The sequence below is a fragment of the Mesoplodon densirostris genome, chromosome 11, assembly GCF_025265405.1.
Source record: "Mesoplodon densirostris isolate mMesDen1 chromosome 11, mMesDen1 primary haplotype, whole genome shotgun sequence".
In the NCBI taxonomy this organism is placed as follows: domain Eukaryota; kingdom Metazoa; phylum Chordata; class Mammalia; order Artiodactyla; family Ziphiidae; genus Mesoplodon; species Mesoplodon densirostris.
Genome location: NC_082671.1, coordinates 10,599,606 through 10,619,785, shown reverse-complemented (window position 1 = coordinate 10,619,785; position 20,180 = coordinate 10,599,606). Strand labels below are relative to the sequence as shown.

Here is a 20,180-nt window from a genome sequence, read left to right as displayed (position 1 = left end):
ACCCCTTACTGTATCTTTTTTTCCCCCGATGGATCTGTGTCTAAAAATTAATGTGACGTGTGGTTTCTTCTGTTTCAGAAAAGGACCCGTAGTGTCCTTCTCAGAAGGATGACTCCTGGAGTTTGAACCCTACGCTAAGAGAAGCTGACCAGAGATTCTGTTACCACCCCTGCCTGCCGCTGCCCTCCTGGTCGCCAGCAGGGGGCGCCAAGGAGCAGGGAGACAGCAAGGGGCCCAGTCCCGGCATCAGGAAGCACCTTGAGAGGTGAGTGCCACACGCCATCGCACACTGAGAATAATCGAGCTCATTTTTAAGGCACTTGTAAGAGGGCGACTGTAGGCAAAGCAGTGACGTAGGCAGTGTCTTTCTCCCTCTCTGCCACCTCCTTGTCTTACATTGTTTTTAGCACAGGTGGAAAAATAGAGAACTGAGATGCGGTTTAATTGTCCAGTTTTTGTCTTACTATCAAATGGCAGATGCATTTTAATTTCCCACAAGCTCTTCCAAGTAGAAACCATCTGGCAAGACCAAATATTATCACACAAAATGCCAGCCTACTAGGAGGAACAAAGGTGTAACAGCTTCTCCACGTTTCCTGACAGGGTTACAATCATTTTTACCACCGAGAGGCTTCATGACACCTTTTGGATGCATCTGAATTGGCAATGTGATTCTCTAGAGTGAATCATTTGAACACAATTTAATAGTTAAAAAGACTGATCTGGTTGTCTTTTGCAGTTTGACGGAAGGAACTTCTGCCCACCGGAAGGTGAGCAATATATTGGCAGTCCCTCACCTCTAAGACTTCCTGGAGCTAAAATGTAAAGTGAGTGTTGTCTTAACACCATCTGCTGAGGGGTTTTCACTTTCATTGTTTCTGTAGCTTCTCTTTTACTGCTTTGGACATTCTGTGTCTCATAAAATGGTGAAGTGCGAACCATTTTCCGTTGGTTCGCACTTAAAAAATGGTTTCCATTTAAAACCATTTTACCGTTTCTCAAAGGAAGGGCTTAACCAGCGCTGGGTACCTACCATGCTGGTTCTTCAGAGGCATCGAACTGAGACCTTTATGTCGTAAATCATTTACTGAAAAAAATCTAGAATGTGATCTGTGTTTGTTTGGCTGGTAAATGAAGGGCAGGGCTTACCGCAGAACAGACCTTACCTATGAGTTGCAGGAACACGTGTATCTTGCAAACTTTTCCCTTTCATCAGTGTGAAAATAACCCCAAACAAGGGGCCAATTGATCATTTTAAATGACACTTAATCCAGCGAAGCCAACTTTAGCTGAGTAATAAAAATATATTGACATTCAAGACATACTGAATTACTCAGTCACTAACAGAGGCAGCAACAGGAATTTTGTGGCATAAAGTAGTTGTTTCAAGCTCAGAGTATAAGTGGCTTTTTATAACACTATTGATTCTTTTGTTTCTTTAGTTAAAAATTATGCCAGACGATAAAAAAAAAATTGCCTGACCACGCAACTTCTTTTTTTTAACAATCGAAGTTCAAGCCATCTGAGTTATTTTTGTTTTTTAAGATTTTAGTTAAATAAAAGGCAGATGCTTTTTAGTTCCTAGGTCCTCTGGAGGCTGTTGCCATGACCCACCAGCAGTTTTTCAGCTTTGTCAAAATCCATGTGTCTGCACAGATACAGTGTTTTCTGATCATTGATAACAATGCTTCATACTATATGATACAATGCACCAAAAGTTCATCCCATTACAAAACACTTGAACATGCATGTGAAAAATATATCACAAGGTCTTCACTAATTTTAGCTGCATGTGTCTTAAACTAAAGGGCCTTCTCTGTCAAGGCATGTGGGAATTTTAAACAAATGTTCATGATTTGGATTGTCTCTTCCATGAGAGGAAGCTCATGAAAGGGTTTAGCTCAAGTGAAGTGTTATTTTCCAATTGCAGAAAGAGAGTTCTCTCTCTTTCCTGCTGGGTGAGGTACCCTGGGCATCCACAGTTAAAAGGCATTGTTAAATAAAAAAATATATATCCCTTCCTGTGGTTAGGGAGAAATATTTTTCCCTCCCCCACCAGTCTCTTACCAGAGACTCATTGTACAAGCTTATTGAGCAGAGACTGTAAAAAGATGGGCAATTCACACATAACCAACATGGTTTCTAAAGGAAAAAAAAAAACAACCTAGAAAACCATGCTAGACAAAACTGATGTTTAAAAGATCTGAGTGGGCAAGTCGAGTTATTGACAAGTTATTTGAATTTCCCGAAATTCAAATTTCAGGAAAGCATCTAAGAAAGTAATTTTATGTTGTTTTAACTGCCCAAATGGAATTTTAAATGAAGGTCTGTAAACTGGAGTTCTGTGGATATAATCACCAACAAGGAGAGGCCTAGCGTTCCTGTTTCATTGCTTTAAATTTATTATGAAAAACTAATAAATTTATTTCAGACTCAGCAACAAAATGGGTCAGTAACACCCAAAATAAAAAGTTGCTTCTCTGCTTTATAGCAATGGTTCTAAACGAGGGGCAATCTTGCCTCCTAGGTGGTATTCTACAATGTCTGTGACAATTTTGGTTGTCACAACTGGGGTGGAGGTAGCATCCAGTGAGTAGAGGCCAGGGATGCTGCTAAAAATCTTATAATGCACAAAAGAACTCCTCCCCGGCGATGAAGAATTATTTGGCCCAAATATCAAGAGCACCCAGCTTGAGAAACCCTGCTTATGGAAGCACGGGTTTTACAACATGCAGGGGGGCTATCTGCAGGGTTTTTTTGTTTTCCCCCTCAATTCTAGATCAGCCATTACCTAGAAGCAGAAAGCTGATAAATCCAGTGCAGCCAACCCTGTGTTGATACGCAGAGGTGTGTTTACAATGGGTGCTTGCTGGTGCTTTGCTGTGGCTTAGGAAAACAGAAGCCATATGTGCACAGCAGCAAGCTGGGAGAGGGAGAAGCCGAGGCAGAGAATACAGATCTATGCTTCCTGGCTTCATCGGGGCAGAGGGACCCGCAGCTGCAAACAAACACCGCTGAACCTTTCCACCTTTGGTTGCAGCGGGTGTGGAGTGAGGCTGGGAAATGCAGAGATCAAGCCCCCAGCTAAAACCCAGTAAGACGTACCCCTCCTCCCTCAGGTGTGGAGGCAGCCTGGGAGTTTGCAGCCAGGGACTGCTGGGACATAGGGACGCTGTTACAGAAATGCACGCCCTTAAACAAACTGGAATTTCCAGTCTCCTCAATCCCCTTCTATTATTTTCTACCCAGTCACTGTGCTGGTCCTGTTTTATCTTTTAAAAAAGCTGTACTGAAACTTTCCTTCTCTTCTTGATTTCTCAGTGGCTCACAATGAAAAATAAAGTGCAGTGACTCAGCCAGAGTGTGAGGAGTCTGGCACCTCGGGATATTCCTGCCGGGGTGAAGGACTCTGTTCTCTCCAAGGGTCTCCTCCATCTCCTCCAAATACAGACAGCGGGCAAAGCCTCAGAGGAGGTAAGAGGGAGTGAAGAAGTTCATCTCCAAGGAAACTAGGGTTCCCTGAAGGGGTGCACTTTTCAGGCCAACATCACTTAGAACAAACGCCCAGACACAGGCCTTCTGGGTTAAGGCCCTGCACCCGCTCCGGTGGGCAGCGGTGCTGGCCATAACCACTGCTCTCGTCTCTGCAGCCCTGGAGCGGAGCAAAGAGAAATGGCACAGAGGAGGGACACTGACTGACCCTTAGAAGTTACCCTGCTTGGGCTAATGTTGGCATATTGTCTCTTTAGTGCTCAAAAGTGCCCAGAAATGAGTAGTAGTATAATCCTTATTATGGATAAAGAAACCAGGCTTCAGGGACCTTAAATACCTCTGCTTGGGAGACAAGGGCTAGATTCTAATCCTGTTGACTCCGGAGTCCATGCTTTCCCACAGGCCCACCGTGCTACCCCAGCAACCCTCCCACCGGCTGTGGATGAAGGCCCTGGGCCGGGAGCCATAGAGGGTTCTCTGCCCGAGGTAGCATGGGAGGGCACAGCTCTGCCAGCTGGTACTGAAACCCCGAGCCCCCTTGGCTTATGGAGACATCCCACGATCCTGTCCTTTTTTCCAAACACAATATTTACACACGTGCGTGTGTGTGCAGAGGCACACACGCACACCACCACACCTTACTGCAAAGGCCTGGGGATGACACAGCCCTCCAGCACTTTCACACAGTCTGATTAGGCTTCTCTTTTATGATGTCGTCTTCCCTTCAGGGCTGCTCCTGAGGCTCATTTATACAAGAAAATAAAAGTCCACGTGCCTCACTGGAAACAATGTCACCAGCAGATACCACTGGGGAAGAAGCAGAGATGGAAACAAGAGGGCAGGGTGCAGTGTGACCTCCCCCTGCCTGGGAGCCCTGAGGATGAGCCCCTAAGCTGCTGGCCCTGGAGTCTCAGGCTTAGGTGCCTTCATCTGATGTCAGATCAGAGGCTCCCAGGATTGAATTTCTGTGCACACAGAACTCATCCAGTCAATAAAACCAAATCAAGAGAGTACAGTGCTCTAGGCAGGTGACAAATAAGTGATACGGGAGATTCAGCGTCTCTTTGAGGAGAATCCTTTTGTTTCTATTAAAAATGTAACCCTGAGAGATAATACACATATATTTTTTTTAAGTCTCTCTGAGGATCTGAAAGATTGCCAGGCCAAGCGTGATCAGAGGGTTGCAAGTGAAGGGTACAGGGTCTGGGGGTGGGGTTCTCTTGTTTTATCTGCTTTAAGATCAACTCACCAATGATATCCTCACAGACTGTGAAGAAGTTCACGTTTGCAAAGAAAATTAAGAGACTTAGGCAAAAGTAGTGAGATGAGCACAAGAAAAGAATTACTCTCTTTTTGGATGGTCCATGGACTCTGAACAACCAAATCTGTACAGACCTCTTAAAGTCCGCACTTCTGTGGAGCAGGGGAATGGTTACGAATGGATTACAAACCAGGTTGCCAATGAATCTTCCTCCCTTTAGCAGATTTTTGGATTAAGTCCAAGGAAAGGGACACGCAGATAGGAAGTCCGGTAACTCAGGTTTTCATGGAATTGAAGTTTAAGAGAAAGCCAAACTGACTTCAATTTTTTTCTTTTAAAACTGAGCTGTTGGGCTTCCCTGGTGGCGCAGTGGTTGAGAGTCTGCCTGCCAATGCAGGGCACACGGGTTCGAGCCCTGGTCTGGGAGGATCCCACATGCCACGGAGCAACTAGGCCCGTGAGCCACAACTACTGAGCCTGCGCATCTGGAGCCTGTGCTCGGCAACAAGAGAGGCCGCGACAGTGAGAGGCCCACGCACCGCGATGAAGAGTGGTCCCTGCTCGCCGCAACTAGAGAAAGCCCTCGCACAGAAACAAAGACCCAACACAGCCAAAATAAATAAATTAATAAACTCCTACCCCCAACATCTTCTTTAAAAAAACAAACAAAACAAAACTGAGCTGTCTATAGTTAAAACCAAAGCAGGGAGCTTAGTTTGTCTGATGGCATAAAGTAAGAGGGATTATTGCCTTATGCCAGCAAAGACACAACCTTTGGCATTTAGAGACGCTGCGCCCCATCACCTAGAAAAATGCCCGGCACACAGAGATACGTGTGACTTTTTGAATGAATAATCTTTACATAGCTCAAGTGTGCAGAGCTACACTATTTTCCTCGGCTGTATTTTACTTATGTTAATGACGTTACTGTAACTACTCTGGGCTACTCGGCCATCAGCCTGCCGTCTACAGCTTAGCTCCTTCCCTACATCACTTGCCCTCGTCCCCTCCACGTCTTAGGCGCGCCTCATTCCCTGAGGTGTGAGGCATTCCTTGAGCGCAGGGACGGCATTTTCTACACCCGTGACTCCAAAGCATCCCGAACATAGAAGCGGACAGTCGCGTAGAACAGGGAGCGGTGGACTTTTTCTGCAAAAGGCCAATCAGTCAATATTTTAGTCCAATCTCTGCTGCAACTCCTCAACCCTGCCAAGGCAGCCACAGACAATACTGAGTGAGTGGGTGTGGCCGTGGGCCAGTGAAATTGGATTTACAAAAACAGGCGGTGGCTGATTTGGCCCACAGGCCTGCATTTCCAGTCCCCGGTCCCAAGGAAACAAGTGTGCTGGAGAGAACAGTGGTTGAAGCTGGAGGCTGAACACTGGACGTGTCTTCATCTGTAAAAGATGGGTCTGTAACAGACCCTTCTAGCTTTGAAGTCACCGAGTTCTAAGAGTTATTTTCAATATATACTGAAAACACAGCATCCCCTGGGCTACGCTTCTTCAATTTAGGGCGCTCACTGCCAGTACCACTCTTTGGCTATGAAACAGGTTGGCGAGACACAGGCCAGTAAAACGTTTGTGGGCTGAGAAAATGTTAGGAGGTGACAGAGGCTCCCCCGTCCCCCTGCCACCAAGCAGTCCTTTCCTGAGGACAATAAATAGCAAACAGCACAGAAAGAAGCAACTTGCTCCGTGTTGCACATACCACTGGCTGCTCAATAAAAAAACAGAACCCAGGCATCTTCTCTCACTCTCTCCTACGTTAAACTCTCTCCCACAAATGCCAGCCCTTCCAACTTGTTAAACTCAACCACAGTCCTTCCTATTCTTTGAAAAATAAGCAACACCTTTCAAAGTAAGCTATATGTGTCTATTTCAATTGATCTAATTTGTGGTTTGTATTTAAACTGTCCACTACCTCCTGGATTTCTTTTATTGAAGATTTTAGTTTTTCCACCAGGTAAATACCTAAGTGAACGATCATAACTTTGCATGGGACCTCTTAATTGTGTGATGCCTCCCAATTTCATAGATATTAAAGTGGAAAAAAGAAAGAATTGCTAAACTATGGTGGATTTTTTTAATGAACCTGGATTCTTGAGTTTACATTTCTATCTGAAATAGAACAAATATACTAGGCCTTACGTTGTTTTGGGGTTTTCTCCATCTGGAATGACCTCTTTTTCTTTAATCTCCACTTGTCCATATTCTAAGCACTCATCTAAGCCCAGCTAAAAGCCAGCCCCTCCAGGAAGCCTTCCTGACACCTCTCCTCCAACCTCCTACAGCCACTGAATGGGAGTCCTTGGAAGACACCACAAGCTGCACTTGTAGCTCACTGTCTTCAGGTCTCTCATGACAAAGATCGTGTCTTACACCTCCTGGAACACTCCACCCCCATGAATGCAGAACAGTGCTGTAAACACACAAGGGGTCCAAAGGCATACACCCAGGAGTGCCTGAGCAAATGATACGTGATTTACTTTTTGATCCACACACATAAGTCGTGCTCTTATCCATATCCTCCAACTATGGTATTTGTCAGTGTGACACACAGCAGCACCTTCAGTGCCCTCTGGGCTCATCTGAAAAGCGACGTCTTCCCATATAAAAGCTGCTTTATAGAGATCTGAAGGACTTTTACGGCTGTCCAGTAATGACAGAACTTTACATGGTACATATGACTCACCCAATGAATTTGACTTCCAGTAAATGAAGAATCAATTCTACGAGGATCTGAGTAGTCCAAAAAGACACCCAAAGGGTTGGCGTGGAGAGACAGGGACACCCCAAATGAGAAACAAAGAAGCCTGGGACTGTGATGAGCACTGTTCAGAGGGTCACAGGCTCAAGACTAAATGTTAGATCGTAGACTTCTCTCTCGTTTCACCCTTGAGAAAAACAGTGCCTTTGGGTTACATTAGCTAATCCTGGATCTGGTTAAATTAGTGAATACAGACATATGGAGATTATGGAACTTTTGAATATACCAACAGAGTAGCACAGTTTTTAAGAGAGCATATTAAAAAGTTTCCAGACCTACTATACAAGGGAAAAACAGCTCTAAGCCTAACCAATTTAACTTGATACATGGGGCTTCTCTTGGATTCCTAAGAAGTCTGTGGCAAGGACGGCGTCACAGAGGAGGTGGACAAGACAGACGGTGATTCGGAACGCAGGGGCGGCAAGGGCAGCCCAAGAGGCAGCGTAGCCAACGGCGCGGCAAGGGCTGTGTCGCAGCCTTGTCCGCCAGCCCCGATGGGACCTCTGCTGCTCTGCCGTGCAGTGTCCTCTGTGGTTTCCCCTGTAAACGACCCTTCCATATAAAATGAACAGAGCAATGACAGGCTACCTCGAAGAGCTATCCTGAGGATTATAAACAAGTAGAAAGTATCCGCAAAATGTCCAGAACTGTTGCACAGACCGTGCGAGAAACAAGACAAGCAGGGCATACACAGACAAGAAGGAAAGCCTAGCAAGTCCAAGACAGGTCATTTACATCATTCCCAGGAATATACTGACCCCTCCCTCCTTCTCCAGTTATCCGGGGAAATGCACAGGCTTTGCCAAATAAGCTCGTTGCTACCTTATCCCCGTCCTTTCTTTTCATAGTTTCTCTTTTTTCCATTATTAAAAAAACCTTTATGTAAAAGCAGACGGAACAATAATGTAAACCCCGGTGCACCCAACGCCCAGCCACACAGCCATCAGCTTGTGACTAACCTTATTTTATGTACACCCCACCCGTTCCTCACTCCCAACCCTGTGGGATGCTTTTGGATCCCATTCCAAGCGTACACCATTTCATTTTTCATAGTGTTTTTGAACCACGTCATAGATCTTGGCCATTTGATTGTCTTGATTCAGCATCCCTTATGTAAATTATTTATAATGATAAAATTGAGGTGACATTGGGACCAGAGAAGAATTTAGAGACAAATGACTTAACTAAAAAAGGGACGAGTCAAAGCGGAAGTAAAGCAGCCTCAGGGCCCGTGTCGTCACGGTGTCGTGAGCACTGCTCCGTCCCGAGCTTCAGCTGGACCTCGCGCCTGCGGCATCGGCCCAAGGAGGAAGAGGCACCTCTCACCTTTCCCTGAACAGTTCCGACCTCTCTCCTGTCTCCGTGTCTCCCTCCCGTTACTGGACCCATAATCACCCTCAGCATCGAGCTACCACCCTTCCTCAGTTCCTCCAGTCAAAACACCCCTTTTCTCTCTGCGCTGCTTCCACGGCACTGAATTATCCTCGCATACAGTAAGTACTCAATAAATGCTCAAGTACTCAATAAATGCTCTATCCTCGCATACAGTAAGTACTCAATAAATGCTCGTGCATTGACTGGGCGGGGCAGAGGGCTTACGTCCTTCTGCCTTGGAGCTTAGTGGTTTTCACGTCTGTCTCTCCTCGTAAAATCTAAATCCCTTGAGGGAATAATAAGTGTTCCATCAGCTCCGTGTCCCCTACTTCCCAGTGCATTTGTCTCTGCACAGCAGGTGCTCCAAAAATGTCTCGTGAATGGAGAGAAGCTCTAGGAAAAGAGTTAACTTTGCCAAGAGGTTAGAGGATTATAAGCTTCTGGAGAATGACTTCATGTAAATTATGGGCGGGCTAGCAAAAATACAATGTGGTGATTTTTTTCACTGGTTTCCACTGGTTTCTCATTTTAGGGGAGTAAATTTGGGCTTGTCAGCATAGAAGGGAAAGAATTCGGGAGTGGTTTCCTCTGTCCAAATGACACAGCAGCACCAGACTCCAACACCCTAATCCTGCTTTTCTCTCCTACCCCCTCCCAAGGTGAAGGCTACGTGGAGTTGCTGTGCAGAGGATGGAATTACAAGCCTGAATCTGAGACAAAGGTTCTTTATGCTGCGCCTGCTCGTTAATTAGCTGCTGGAAACTTCGGGACAGGGCCATTGACATGCTCATAAACCTTTGATTTCAAATGTTTTTTTGCTCAGCCACGATTCTGTTGTGACTCTCCTTGTAAGCTGGACGGAGGACATTTGTTTCTTAACACTTCGGAGGCTCATAACTCCTCCAGCCCCGTGGCTCATTAACTCGCCCATTAAGGATTTCGCCTCCTGCAGGCAGAAGCCTCCACGTGGCCTCCCAGAGCCTCGGAGGGCACCTAATTGGGACAGTGTGAGGCTCCAAGGAAGCCCGAGGCTGGAGTGTGGCAAGGGCAGCGCTCACTTACCTGCTATCCTCCCGATGGGCATGGCGTGCTCCTCAGGTGGGGAGACGGAGACCATGATGTGGTTCATGTACGCCAGGTCTTCCCGATGGGAGAGGTTGATGGGTTTCCCTTCCCGGTGCAGCCCGTCCTCAGAGAGCCGGGACTGCTTGAAATCCACGGAGTGCCGGGGGTTCAGAATCAGAGGGTGCATGATGGGACTGGGCATCAGCTGGATCACCCGCGTGCTCTCCTGCCGGGGGCTGGAGGGCTTCTGGTGGGGCTCGGAGGACGGCGGGCAGTGATTATTCTCCATGGGAGACACTGACAGGGGGTAGGACTCCTGGTGGTTGTTCTCCTGGTGGAGCCTCGGTCCCTGGGCCCTCTCGGCCGGGGAGAGGCGGCGGATCATGTTGTCCAGGGGGGACCGGAGGGGCCGCTGCTCGGGGTCGGGAGAAGGCCGGTGGTTTGTCGTGATGGGTGACCTGGAACGGTGCAACAGTTCAATAGTGGGAGGGTTGTGGTGTACATTCTCCACCGACGGCCTCGGGGTCCTCTGGACACAGTTATCTGTGGAGCAGAGGGAAGGACAATCAGAGACCCTGATGGATGGTCAGGGGACGGACCTCACCACGGTCCTAAAGGCGGCAACCGTGGCGCACATGAGCTTGCAGGAGCACCTTTCTTCCTGGGATGCGGGGTCTTTTTCACCGCTTTAAAAAAATTAAAGTGCACATACTCGAAATCCTTCTCCTGCCAATGGACAAGCAGAAAATGTCTACAAACATTCCATTAATCACCTACTAGTGGCTTATAAACACACGGAAGCCACACGTTCATTCTTTATCGTTTTGTTACTTGACTCTTCGACGTGGCTTTTGGGGTCTAAATGCTTTCACTGACTTTTCATAACCCAACTTTCATATTCTCTACCTCCAGGAGTTGCTGGTATTAATGATAATGATGATGATAATAATAAAGCGATTACTATATATCCTACGTACTGGATTATATTGTTTAAAATTTATAACACACCTAAGCAGAAGATACTAACTACTATTACTCCTATTTAACAGGAGAGAAAATGGAGGCATAAAGAAGTTAAGCAACTCACCCAAGGTCACCCAGCCAGTTAGACTCCAGTAAGATTCTAGAATCTTATGTACCCATTAGAATATCTACTTCTCTGCTATGTAGAAACTAGGGGGGAAAGTCACATCAAAACCTGCTCTAGGGCTTCCCTGGTGGCGCAGTGGTTGAGAGCCCGCCTGCCGATGCAGGGACACGGGTTTGTGCCCCAGTCCGGGAAGATCCCACGTGCCGCGGAGCGGCTGGGCCCATGAGCCATGGCCGCTGAGCCTGCGTGTCTGGAGCCTGTGCTCCGCAACGGGAGAGGCCACAACAGTGAGAGGCCCGCGTACCGCAAAAAAACCCCCAAAAAACCTGCTCTAAGCATGCACAGTGGGCCTAATTTACATAATAACAATCTTGTACTTGAGAGAACATTGAGGATCATTTTGTTTCTGAGTGCACAGTCAGACAGGTAGAGTTAAGTAAGAAGAAGGAGGGATGGACCCCTGACAATATCTCCACCCCATCCCACCTGAACTTTCAAGCTGGAGACATCTGAGGAAGGATGACATCAGAAGTGTACACAGCTCAGGGACTTCCCTGGTGGCACAGTGGTTAAGAACCCGCCTGCCAATGCAGGGGACACGGGTTCGATCCCTGATCCTGGAAGATCCCACATGCCGCGGAGCAACTAAGCCCGCGAGCCACAACTACTGAGCCTGTGTGCCACAACTACTGAAGCCTGCACACCTAGAGCCCATGCTCCGCAACAAGAGAAGCCACCGCAATGAGAAGCACGTGCACCGCAATGAAGAGTAGCCCCTGCTCTCTGCAACTAGAGAAAGCTTGTGTGAGCCAAAAATAAATAAAATAAATAAATCTATATATACAAAAAAAGTGTACACAGCTCAGCAGCAGAAGTAGCTCCATGGGCCGGGTTGAGGGAGGGACCAGCACGTATGTGGCCTTAGGCCCTTCCTGCTAAGGGTTGGAAGAACAAAAATCTGCCTACAAAAATGGAGTTTTCTCCAGGGCCTCACACACATCGTAATGAGGTTTCTCTAGCCACACCTGCTCCCAGAGCTGTCACCAAAAGGATGTGCATACTTGCAGGTCCCTGTTCTGGTCAAAGACTTGTCCATGGTTCTAAGTAAAGCAAGTCAAAGATATCTCCTTTATCCATTACGACAACATCTATATGAAGAACATATAAAGGGGATCTGGGAATCTGATAGGGTTAGTACACAGAGACAAAGGTGGTGGTTTCTTAAAGTTTTATATAGGGTTAACAGGAAAATGGGGACTCCACTAGATCTCACAAATCATATGAGACAGTGAACAAAAGAACTACTGTTCATGATAATTAAAAGATCATCTGCCTGAAGGCAGAGGGCTTATTTTGTAACCACTATATAACATGCTGCCATGAATTTAAAAGTGCTTAAACATTGGAATAGCTATCAATAGGAGACTGGTTTAATAAATGACGGTATATCTCTAAATGATGGAGGACTACGCAGCTATAAAATGGAATGAGGAATAACTAAATATCTTGCTAAGGACTGATCTCTAGGCTCTATGGCTAGATGAGCAAAAGCAAGGTGAAGTATTTATGGTATGCTACCATTTTTCTCAAAGGAGAAGGGAATTCCAGTTTCAGTAATGGCAGAGTGCCTTGTATCAGACTAACTTTCCTACATACAGCAATGATAGAATCTGGATAAAATATACTTATAAAAGTTATTGAGGGCTTCCCTGGTGGTGCAGTGGTTGCGAGTCCTCCTGCCGGGGCAGGGGACACGGGTTCGTGCCCCGGTCCGGGAAGATCCCACATGCCGCGGAGCAGCTGGGTCCGTGAGCCATGGCTGCTGAGCCTGCGCGTCCAGAGCCTGTGCTCCGCAACGGGAGAGGCCACAGCAGTGAGAGGCCCGCGTACCGCAAAAAAAAAAAAAAAAAAAAAAAAAAAAAGGTTATTGAGGGTACTGGAAACTGAACGGGATTTTACTCTTGCAAGAAAGGAACTGCCCAGGACCTCCCTGGTGGCGCAGTGGTTAAGAGTCCGCCTGCCGATGCAGGGGATACGGGTTCGTGCCCCGGTCTGGGAGGATCCCATATGCCGCGGAGCGGCTGGGCCCGTGAGCCATGGCCGCTGGGCCTGCGCGTCCGGAGCCTGTGCTCCGCAACGGGAGAGGCCACAACAGTGAGAGGCCCACATACCGCAAAAAGAAAAAAAAAGAAAGGAACTGCCCAGAGTAAGATCCAAATTTATACAGCTGTCACTCTGAGGGTCCTTCCCAGTCCAGGTAGTGTGAGGCAGCTAGAAAAAGAACAGAAAGTTGCTTGAGATGCCAGGGAGTGGAGTATGAAGCTGCCAGAAGGGCAAAAAAATTGAGAAAACAAAGTCCATAAAGGAGGGACCCTCAGAGGGAGGAGCCACTAACTGGCAATAAAATCCCCTCAAATCCTTAACACGTGCTCCTGAACTGCAATGTGCAGGGGGAACTCCAAGGAGTTCAGTGAAAGGTAACAGCTGTACAGTTCAAAGACACGAAATCTCAGCTGCTGGCCATGGTATTGGAGACAGAGTTCAGAGTTGGGGCTCTATCAAGGAAGGCTCTGAAAACACCTCAGGCTGCTTATTACCCCAGAATGGCCACACCTTAGGAGTAAGGACTATGCTCTAGGACAAAGGGATTTGCCTGAGGGCTAAAGGCAAAACTGAAATAAATCTTCCCTGACCAAATATAAGACCAAGCCTCCACAAATTCAGAGTGACTGGTTAGTTATTTAACTGCTTGCTAGCAGAAAAATCAACACTCTTCAGAGGAATATAACATAATCCAGAGTCTCTACAATATGTTATATGTAATATTCAGTGTCCAATAAAGACATTCTAGACATGTGAAGGAACAGAAAAATGTGACCCATATTCAAGAAGGATGGCAGTCAATAGAAGTAGACTCTTGAGATAATCTAGATGTTAGAATGAGCAAAAAAGAACTTAAAAGTAGCTATTATAAATAAGTTCAAGCACTTAAAGAAAATGATGGTCATAATGAGTGATAACAGATGGAGACTATCAGAAAAGAAATGGAAACGATCAAAAAGCGTTTTGAACTGAAAAATACAGTACTTGAAATATTGGACTGGAGAGACTTAATAGCAGATGGGAGATAATAGAAGAAAGGGTTAGTAAATTTGAAAACAGATCAATAAAAATTAAAAACAAAGAAATAGATCTTCAGTGACCTGTGGAACAATATTAACTTGTCTAAAAGAAATGTAATTGGAGTTTGAGAAAGTGAAACTTTTTTTTTTATACAGGTAGGTTGGTATCCCCCCCACACTCTCAACACACATTTTTAAAAACTGAATTATTTAAAAGCAAATTAGAGGTTGTGATACCCTATCCTAAGTACTTGTGTGGTCATCTAAGAAAATAAGATCATTTTCCTGCACAGTCACTATAACATTGTAAAAGAGGAGAAAACAGAAAGAATGGGACCAAAACAAAACAAAACAAAATTGAAGAAATAATGGCCAAATTGTCCTCAGATTTGTTAACAACAACAGCAACAACAATATACAAACTTAAAGATCCAAGAAGCTCGGCAAATTCCAAGCAGGATAAATACAATGAAAGCTACATTCAGGCACAGAGTCAAACTGCTGAAAACCAAGAATAAACAGAAAATTTTGAAAGCAGCCAAAGGGGAAAGAAAAGTTACACCACATACAGGGGAAAAGTGATACTAATTATGGCTAACTTCTTTTTCAAACACCTAGAGAGTGTGCAAGCATGTACACAAAAAAGATATGAATGGAGATCTGTAGAGACTGAAAGGGACTTAAGAGACACATCAACCATTTGTGAAGTAGAGACAGACCCTTGCTTGGATTATGATTCGAACAAACTGTAAACACATTTACGAGGGCTTCCCTGGTGGCGCAGTGGTTAAGAATCCACCTGCCAATGCAGGGGACACGGGTTCGAGCCCTCGTCCAGGAAGATCCCACATGCCACGCAGCAACTAAGCCCGTGCGCCACAACTACTGAGCCTGAGCTCTAGAGCCCGCGAGCCACAACTACTGAAGCCCGCACGCCTAGAGCCTGTGCTCCACAACAAGAGAAGCCACCGCAATGAGAAGCCCGTGCACTGCAGCAAAGAGTAGTCCCTGCTCACCCCAACTAGAGAAAGTCCACGTGCTGCAACAAAGACCCAACACAGCCATAAATAAATAAATAAATTAATTAAAAAAAACATTTGTGAGATAGCTGGAAAAATGTAAACAGTAATAAAATATCTGATAATATTGAGGAACTATTAGTTTTCAGGTGATGTGATGGCTATGTGATTATGATTTTATAACGGAATTAAAGTGCTTAATCAACCTTGCAGAGATACGGGTTGGGATGACAAGTCAACTTCCTCACTTTAACCTCAATGAAAATAATGCTTACAGGATACTGATTAGGCCCATGGGGTTAACTTTAATGGCCGGAATTATTAGTATGATAGAAATGATCTACAATCTTTCGGGGATGAGGCAAGTTTTCTTTTCATAGCTAATACAGATCTCAATTCTGCCATCCACAAAAATGAATTTATCTTTTGTCCACGGTTCACTTTTTATGTCACAGAACATGATCATTATAAGCAATATTTAAGACAGTGGCATTCTGAAGTTTCACGTATTTTCTTCTAAATGCCATTTACAGAATACCTCCCTTTCCTTAAAAGCTTATTAAGGATTAAAAATACTTCAGGATGATGAAGACCATGTACTGAGAAATCCTATTTCCTGAATCCATTTCCCTTCTTACAAACTTTAAAACAGACACAGGCGTTGGCCAGTAGCCTGGTTACCTGCAGGTTTTCTTTGATGTCCTGGGCGTCAAGGCTCAGTGGATGGGTGTGCACTCAGGGCAAGCCTTAGGAAGTCTGGGAGAACTATGAGAGGAAGAACTTTTGTGCCAAGGGTAAAAGAGGAACTGATGTAATGTCCTGGAGAGATTTCACTCTCTGTTCCTGCCCAGATTTGGGGAACCATGAAGGAGGGAGACAGTGCTCTGGATGATCCAACTCAGATTTTACTTTTGACTCCGGATCTGGGCAGGAACAGGACTTGGATGGGCTTGATTTGTTTATTTCTCTGCAGACACCACTGAAGGAGGAAGTACTTGATGAAGCTGATAACGTTAATGGTGGAGAACTGGAACTGAGGGTATTTAATTCCAGGCTCCTGGTGGTCTGGGCACACCACTGTCAAGGCTGAAAGGTCTGCAAGGCGCCCTTCCAAGCTTTGTTTCAGTTTGCGAGGCATGTGCTCACGTATGGAGTGGGCTCTGACGTTGCCACCCTGCTGTCTGCCGCCTCTGTTATTATAAGTTGGCAGCACGGTATGGAAACTTATGAGACCAGAGCCGACAGGCAGAGAAGCTCCGGACACAGGAAATGCACTAAGCGGACAGTGGGTGCATTAAATCCCCCAGATGTAGGAGTCTTCTGTCTAAAACAAGAAGATGTTTTTTTGGTCTGGCCTTGATGTCTGGGTTTGTTCTTGGTGAACTGCCCAGCTGGAAAACTGGGAAATTATCCACATTGCCCTTGGTCTGAAGGTCTTGCTATGGGAGGGAAATGCACAAGGAAGAGAGAGGAAAAGCCAGTGTGGGCTTAGAAGGAGTGGGGGCGGGGAAGGTACCCAGGAGTGGTAGGGACCTTGTTCTGGTTGAAAGTACTTTCTGATCCCAAACCTTTCTCTTTGTAGATCTCCTTTGGACACAAAGAATCCCTTCTTCTCACTACCAAACAGCCCCCAATAAATTAGGACTTTAAATGTGATGATCACAAAAAAAGGTCTGATTTCTTTTCTCATCCTCTTTCCTTTTACTTATTATGAAAGCTTCTCTATTTCGAATTCATTAGAATTCAACCCAATTTAATCACGTTATATAATGAATAACTAGTAGAAAAAACCTAAAAAACACAGCAAAACTCTGCCTTTGGTTAAAGTCTTGGTTTCTGACTAGGAAATTTCCAGGGTAGAGCAAAGGCTAAGATCAAGTTTACGTCTCACACACCAGGATCACACTTCCCCATCGTGCTTCCCCTAAGGCCATGGATGATAATAAGAGACGGAGATGCAATTCAACAGGCCCAGCAGATAACCCTCACTCATCATCCTCAGCACACTGTGATCCACATTTTTCCCCATGAAAACCCCATTTCCCAGCACAATTTTGTAAAAGATTAGTAGGAGCCATGAATGATATAAAGACCTATACAAAAATTAAAGGCTCTAGACCTTGAGACGGAATTCAAAATAGATTTCATATCCATACTCCTGTTCTGTCACTCCCTGTTATGAGTTGACCTGTGTGCCCCCCGCCCCAAAATTCATATGTTGAAGTCCCAATCCCCAGGACCTCAGAATATGATCTCATTTGGGAAAAGGGTCATTGCAGATGTAATTAGGTAAGGTAAGGTCATATCGGAGTAGCATGGGCCTCTATTCCAATATGACTGGTGCCCTTGTGAACAGGGGAATTTGGACACACAGACATGCACACGCGGCCCAACCAGAGAGGAGTGTTTTGTCACACGGTCATTACAATATGAATTGAAGCAAAGAACTTTCAGCGATGCCAGCCATATGTGAAGTAGTGTGTCAGACGCAGAATATGCTGAATAAGGAAACGCGGTCCCTGCTCTCAAGGGTACCATGGCCTAATGGAGAAGGCAGACATATCAAAAAAACGACAAAAGGCTGTAGGTGCTGAATTAAGAGTCAAGGCACGCAGGGGCAGGCCACGCCAGATCTACAAGCCGAGGCTCTCCAAAGATTGCCAGCAAACCACCAGAAGCTGGGAGAGAAACCTAGCAGAGATTTTCCCTCATGGCCTCAGAAGGAACCCATCCTGCCCAGACCTTGATCTTGGACTTCCAGCCTCCAGAACTGTGAGACAATACATTTCTGTTGTTTACGCCACCCAGTGTGTGGCAGCCCTAGAAAACTATCCCTACTACCGCCTTTCCAAGAGGTTCAGCCAAGACGTTCAGCCAAGACTTTCCGCTGACCCTTTGACTGCCCATTTCAGTGTTTCCATCTCACTCAACTCCCTTGTCACATTCAGTAGTCACTGAATTCCCTTGCAGGGCCTGAGAAGAAAACTGCCCTAGCTTGGAGTGTAGGACTCACAGACGTCTGAGGTCGTACATGATAAATCCTAAGGAAGCATCTAGAACTTTATAAGCATTTGGGTGAAAGGGGCTGAAAGCAACAAAACAGGTGACTTTCAGGATCACTGGGGGCAGGACAGCCTCCAACAGGCCACCTCTGCTGGTGGTTTAGTGCAGACGGTGAGGGCAAGTCTACAGCAGCCGTAGACATGAGGCTTCGTGCTCCCGGCCGGACGCTGGCTCTGCTCTTCCCAGGTGGTGGAGGAGTCTCCCTCAGTCTCAGGAAAGGCCCACAAGAGAAGCGAATGAAGAAATCAAGGGATGAGGTTGCAGATGAGCCAATCTACCCTTTGGAGGTAAACGCTGTGCATCATTTATAGGCAGGGGGCCAGGGCGGCACAACGGGAAGGCAGAGGAAGGCAGGGGAAGGGGAGAGTGGAGGGCTTCCTTCTCTGGAGTTGAACCCCCCCCCCAACCCCCAGCCCTCTTATCTCAGAGGAATCAGGTGGCATTTCCTGAGGGCTAAGAGGAAATTTCTTGAAGACTTCCTGGTTACCTTGGGAGCCTTGGGAGAATTATTCATGTCTATTACGGACCTCTTGCCCCTAAGACTTTTAGCTCAATGGAGCAAGCTAGCCCCTGGACTAAGGGCAGCCTCCACACCCCTGGAGGAAGCCAGAGGAGGCAAGGAAGGTGCACGGGTCCCCCCAGAAGGAGGCTGATGACCCCGATGAAAAGTGGCTCCATGCACCACCCCGGGCCTCCGTGTGCTCCCACACAACCAAACGCTCTGAACCAGGTCAGAGGGTGAAAGGTCATGCTGCCCTAGAGCACGACATATAGGAGGCAAAGCAGGAAGAAGAGGCCCTGGAGAGGAGAGGAGGGGAAAGAAGAGGGGAATGAGGCCGAGTGCGGGGGAAAGTGCCAGCTGGTGCTCGGGAGCTCTGACAGTGTGGACAACAGGAGGTTCTGGTGGGACCTCGTGACCTCCTGCCAGATTCAAGAGTCACGGGGATGAAAGGGGCACAAGAAGGTTAATCTTAGAGTCCTTAAGGGTGAGAGGAGACGGCCAGATTGATAGAAAGGTTCCAAAGGGTCGTGGAGGACCCATCATGGGCCAGGTACTGCAGGTAACACAAAGTGTAGGCACTGCTTATTTTCCAAACAGGCTGTATCCTGAATTAAGGTTTGCCCTTTAAATGTATTTTCCCATAGAAATCATGCAACAGATGGTGCCCGGTTAACCCATGAAGAAGCCCTACGATAATGGCACGGGTGGACAACAGGCTTTTCCTACATCCGGATGCAGAAACCTGGTGTTTGCACAAAGCACATGCCATTGCAGTAACGGGACTGCTTAAGAAAATTGGAATTGGAATAGCACAGGGAACTATATTCAATATTTTGTAATAACCTATATGGGAAGAGAATCTGAAAAAGAATATATATATGTGTGTATTGATATATAACTGAATCACTTTGCTGTACACCTGAAGCTAACACAATATTGTATATCAACTATACTTCAATAAAAAATAATTAAAAACCAGAAAATTGGAGGTAAGAAAAAAAAACCATTGCACAACAATGTGAATATACCTAACACTACTGAATTGTACACCTACAAATGGTTAAGATGATAAATGTTATGTGTATTTTATCACAATTCAGCTTTTTTTAAGTTTAAAGAAAAGAAGAAAAAACCTGAACCAAATAGTGCTAAGAAACAGCAAATAGTAATAATGAATAGCATTTATCGAGCGCTTGCTATGTGACAGATGCTGCTCTGAGGGCATTTCCCATATGAACTTGACCCTTTCTTACATCAATCGTCTTCAAAAGGTACTGCTATTCTACTTTTACAGATGAAAACAGAGATACAAGGAAGCTAAGGAACTTGCCTCAAGTCACATAGCTGGTGAACTGGGAGCTGGAATTGGAACCCAGGTGGTCTGGATCCACACACGCACCATCACGCTCTCTGGCTCTACCAT

The 20,180-nt window shown here is 46.0% G+C and overlaps 1 protein-coding gene across 2 annotated transcripts in view; it reads right to left on the bottom strand.

Annotated features, from left to right (window-relative positions):
- ETV6 (ETS variant transcription factor 6) overlaps window positions 1-20,180 on the bottom strand; it is a 249,944-nt gene that overhangs the window by 12,347 nt on the left and 217,417 nt on the right. For both annotated transcript variants that reach the window (XM_060113265.1, XM_060113267.1), the window contains exon 5: window positions 9,959-10,504. In XM_060113265.1, coding sequence (XP_059969248.1) covers window positions 9,959-10,504 — 546 coding nt within the window. The remainder of the gene's footprint in view (window positions 1-9,958; window positions 10,505-20,180) is intronic.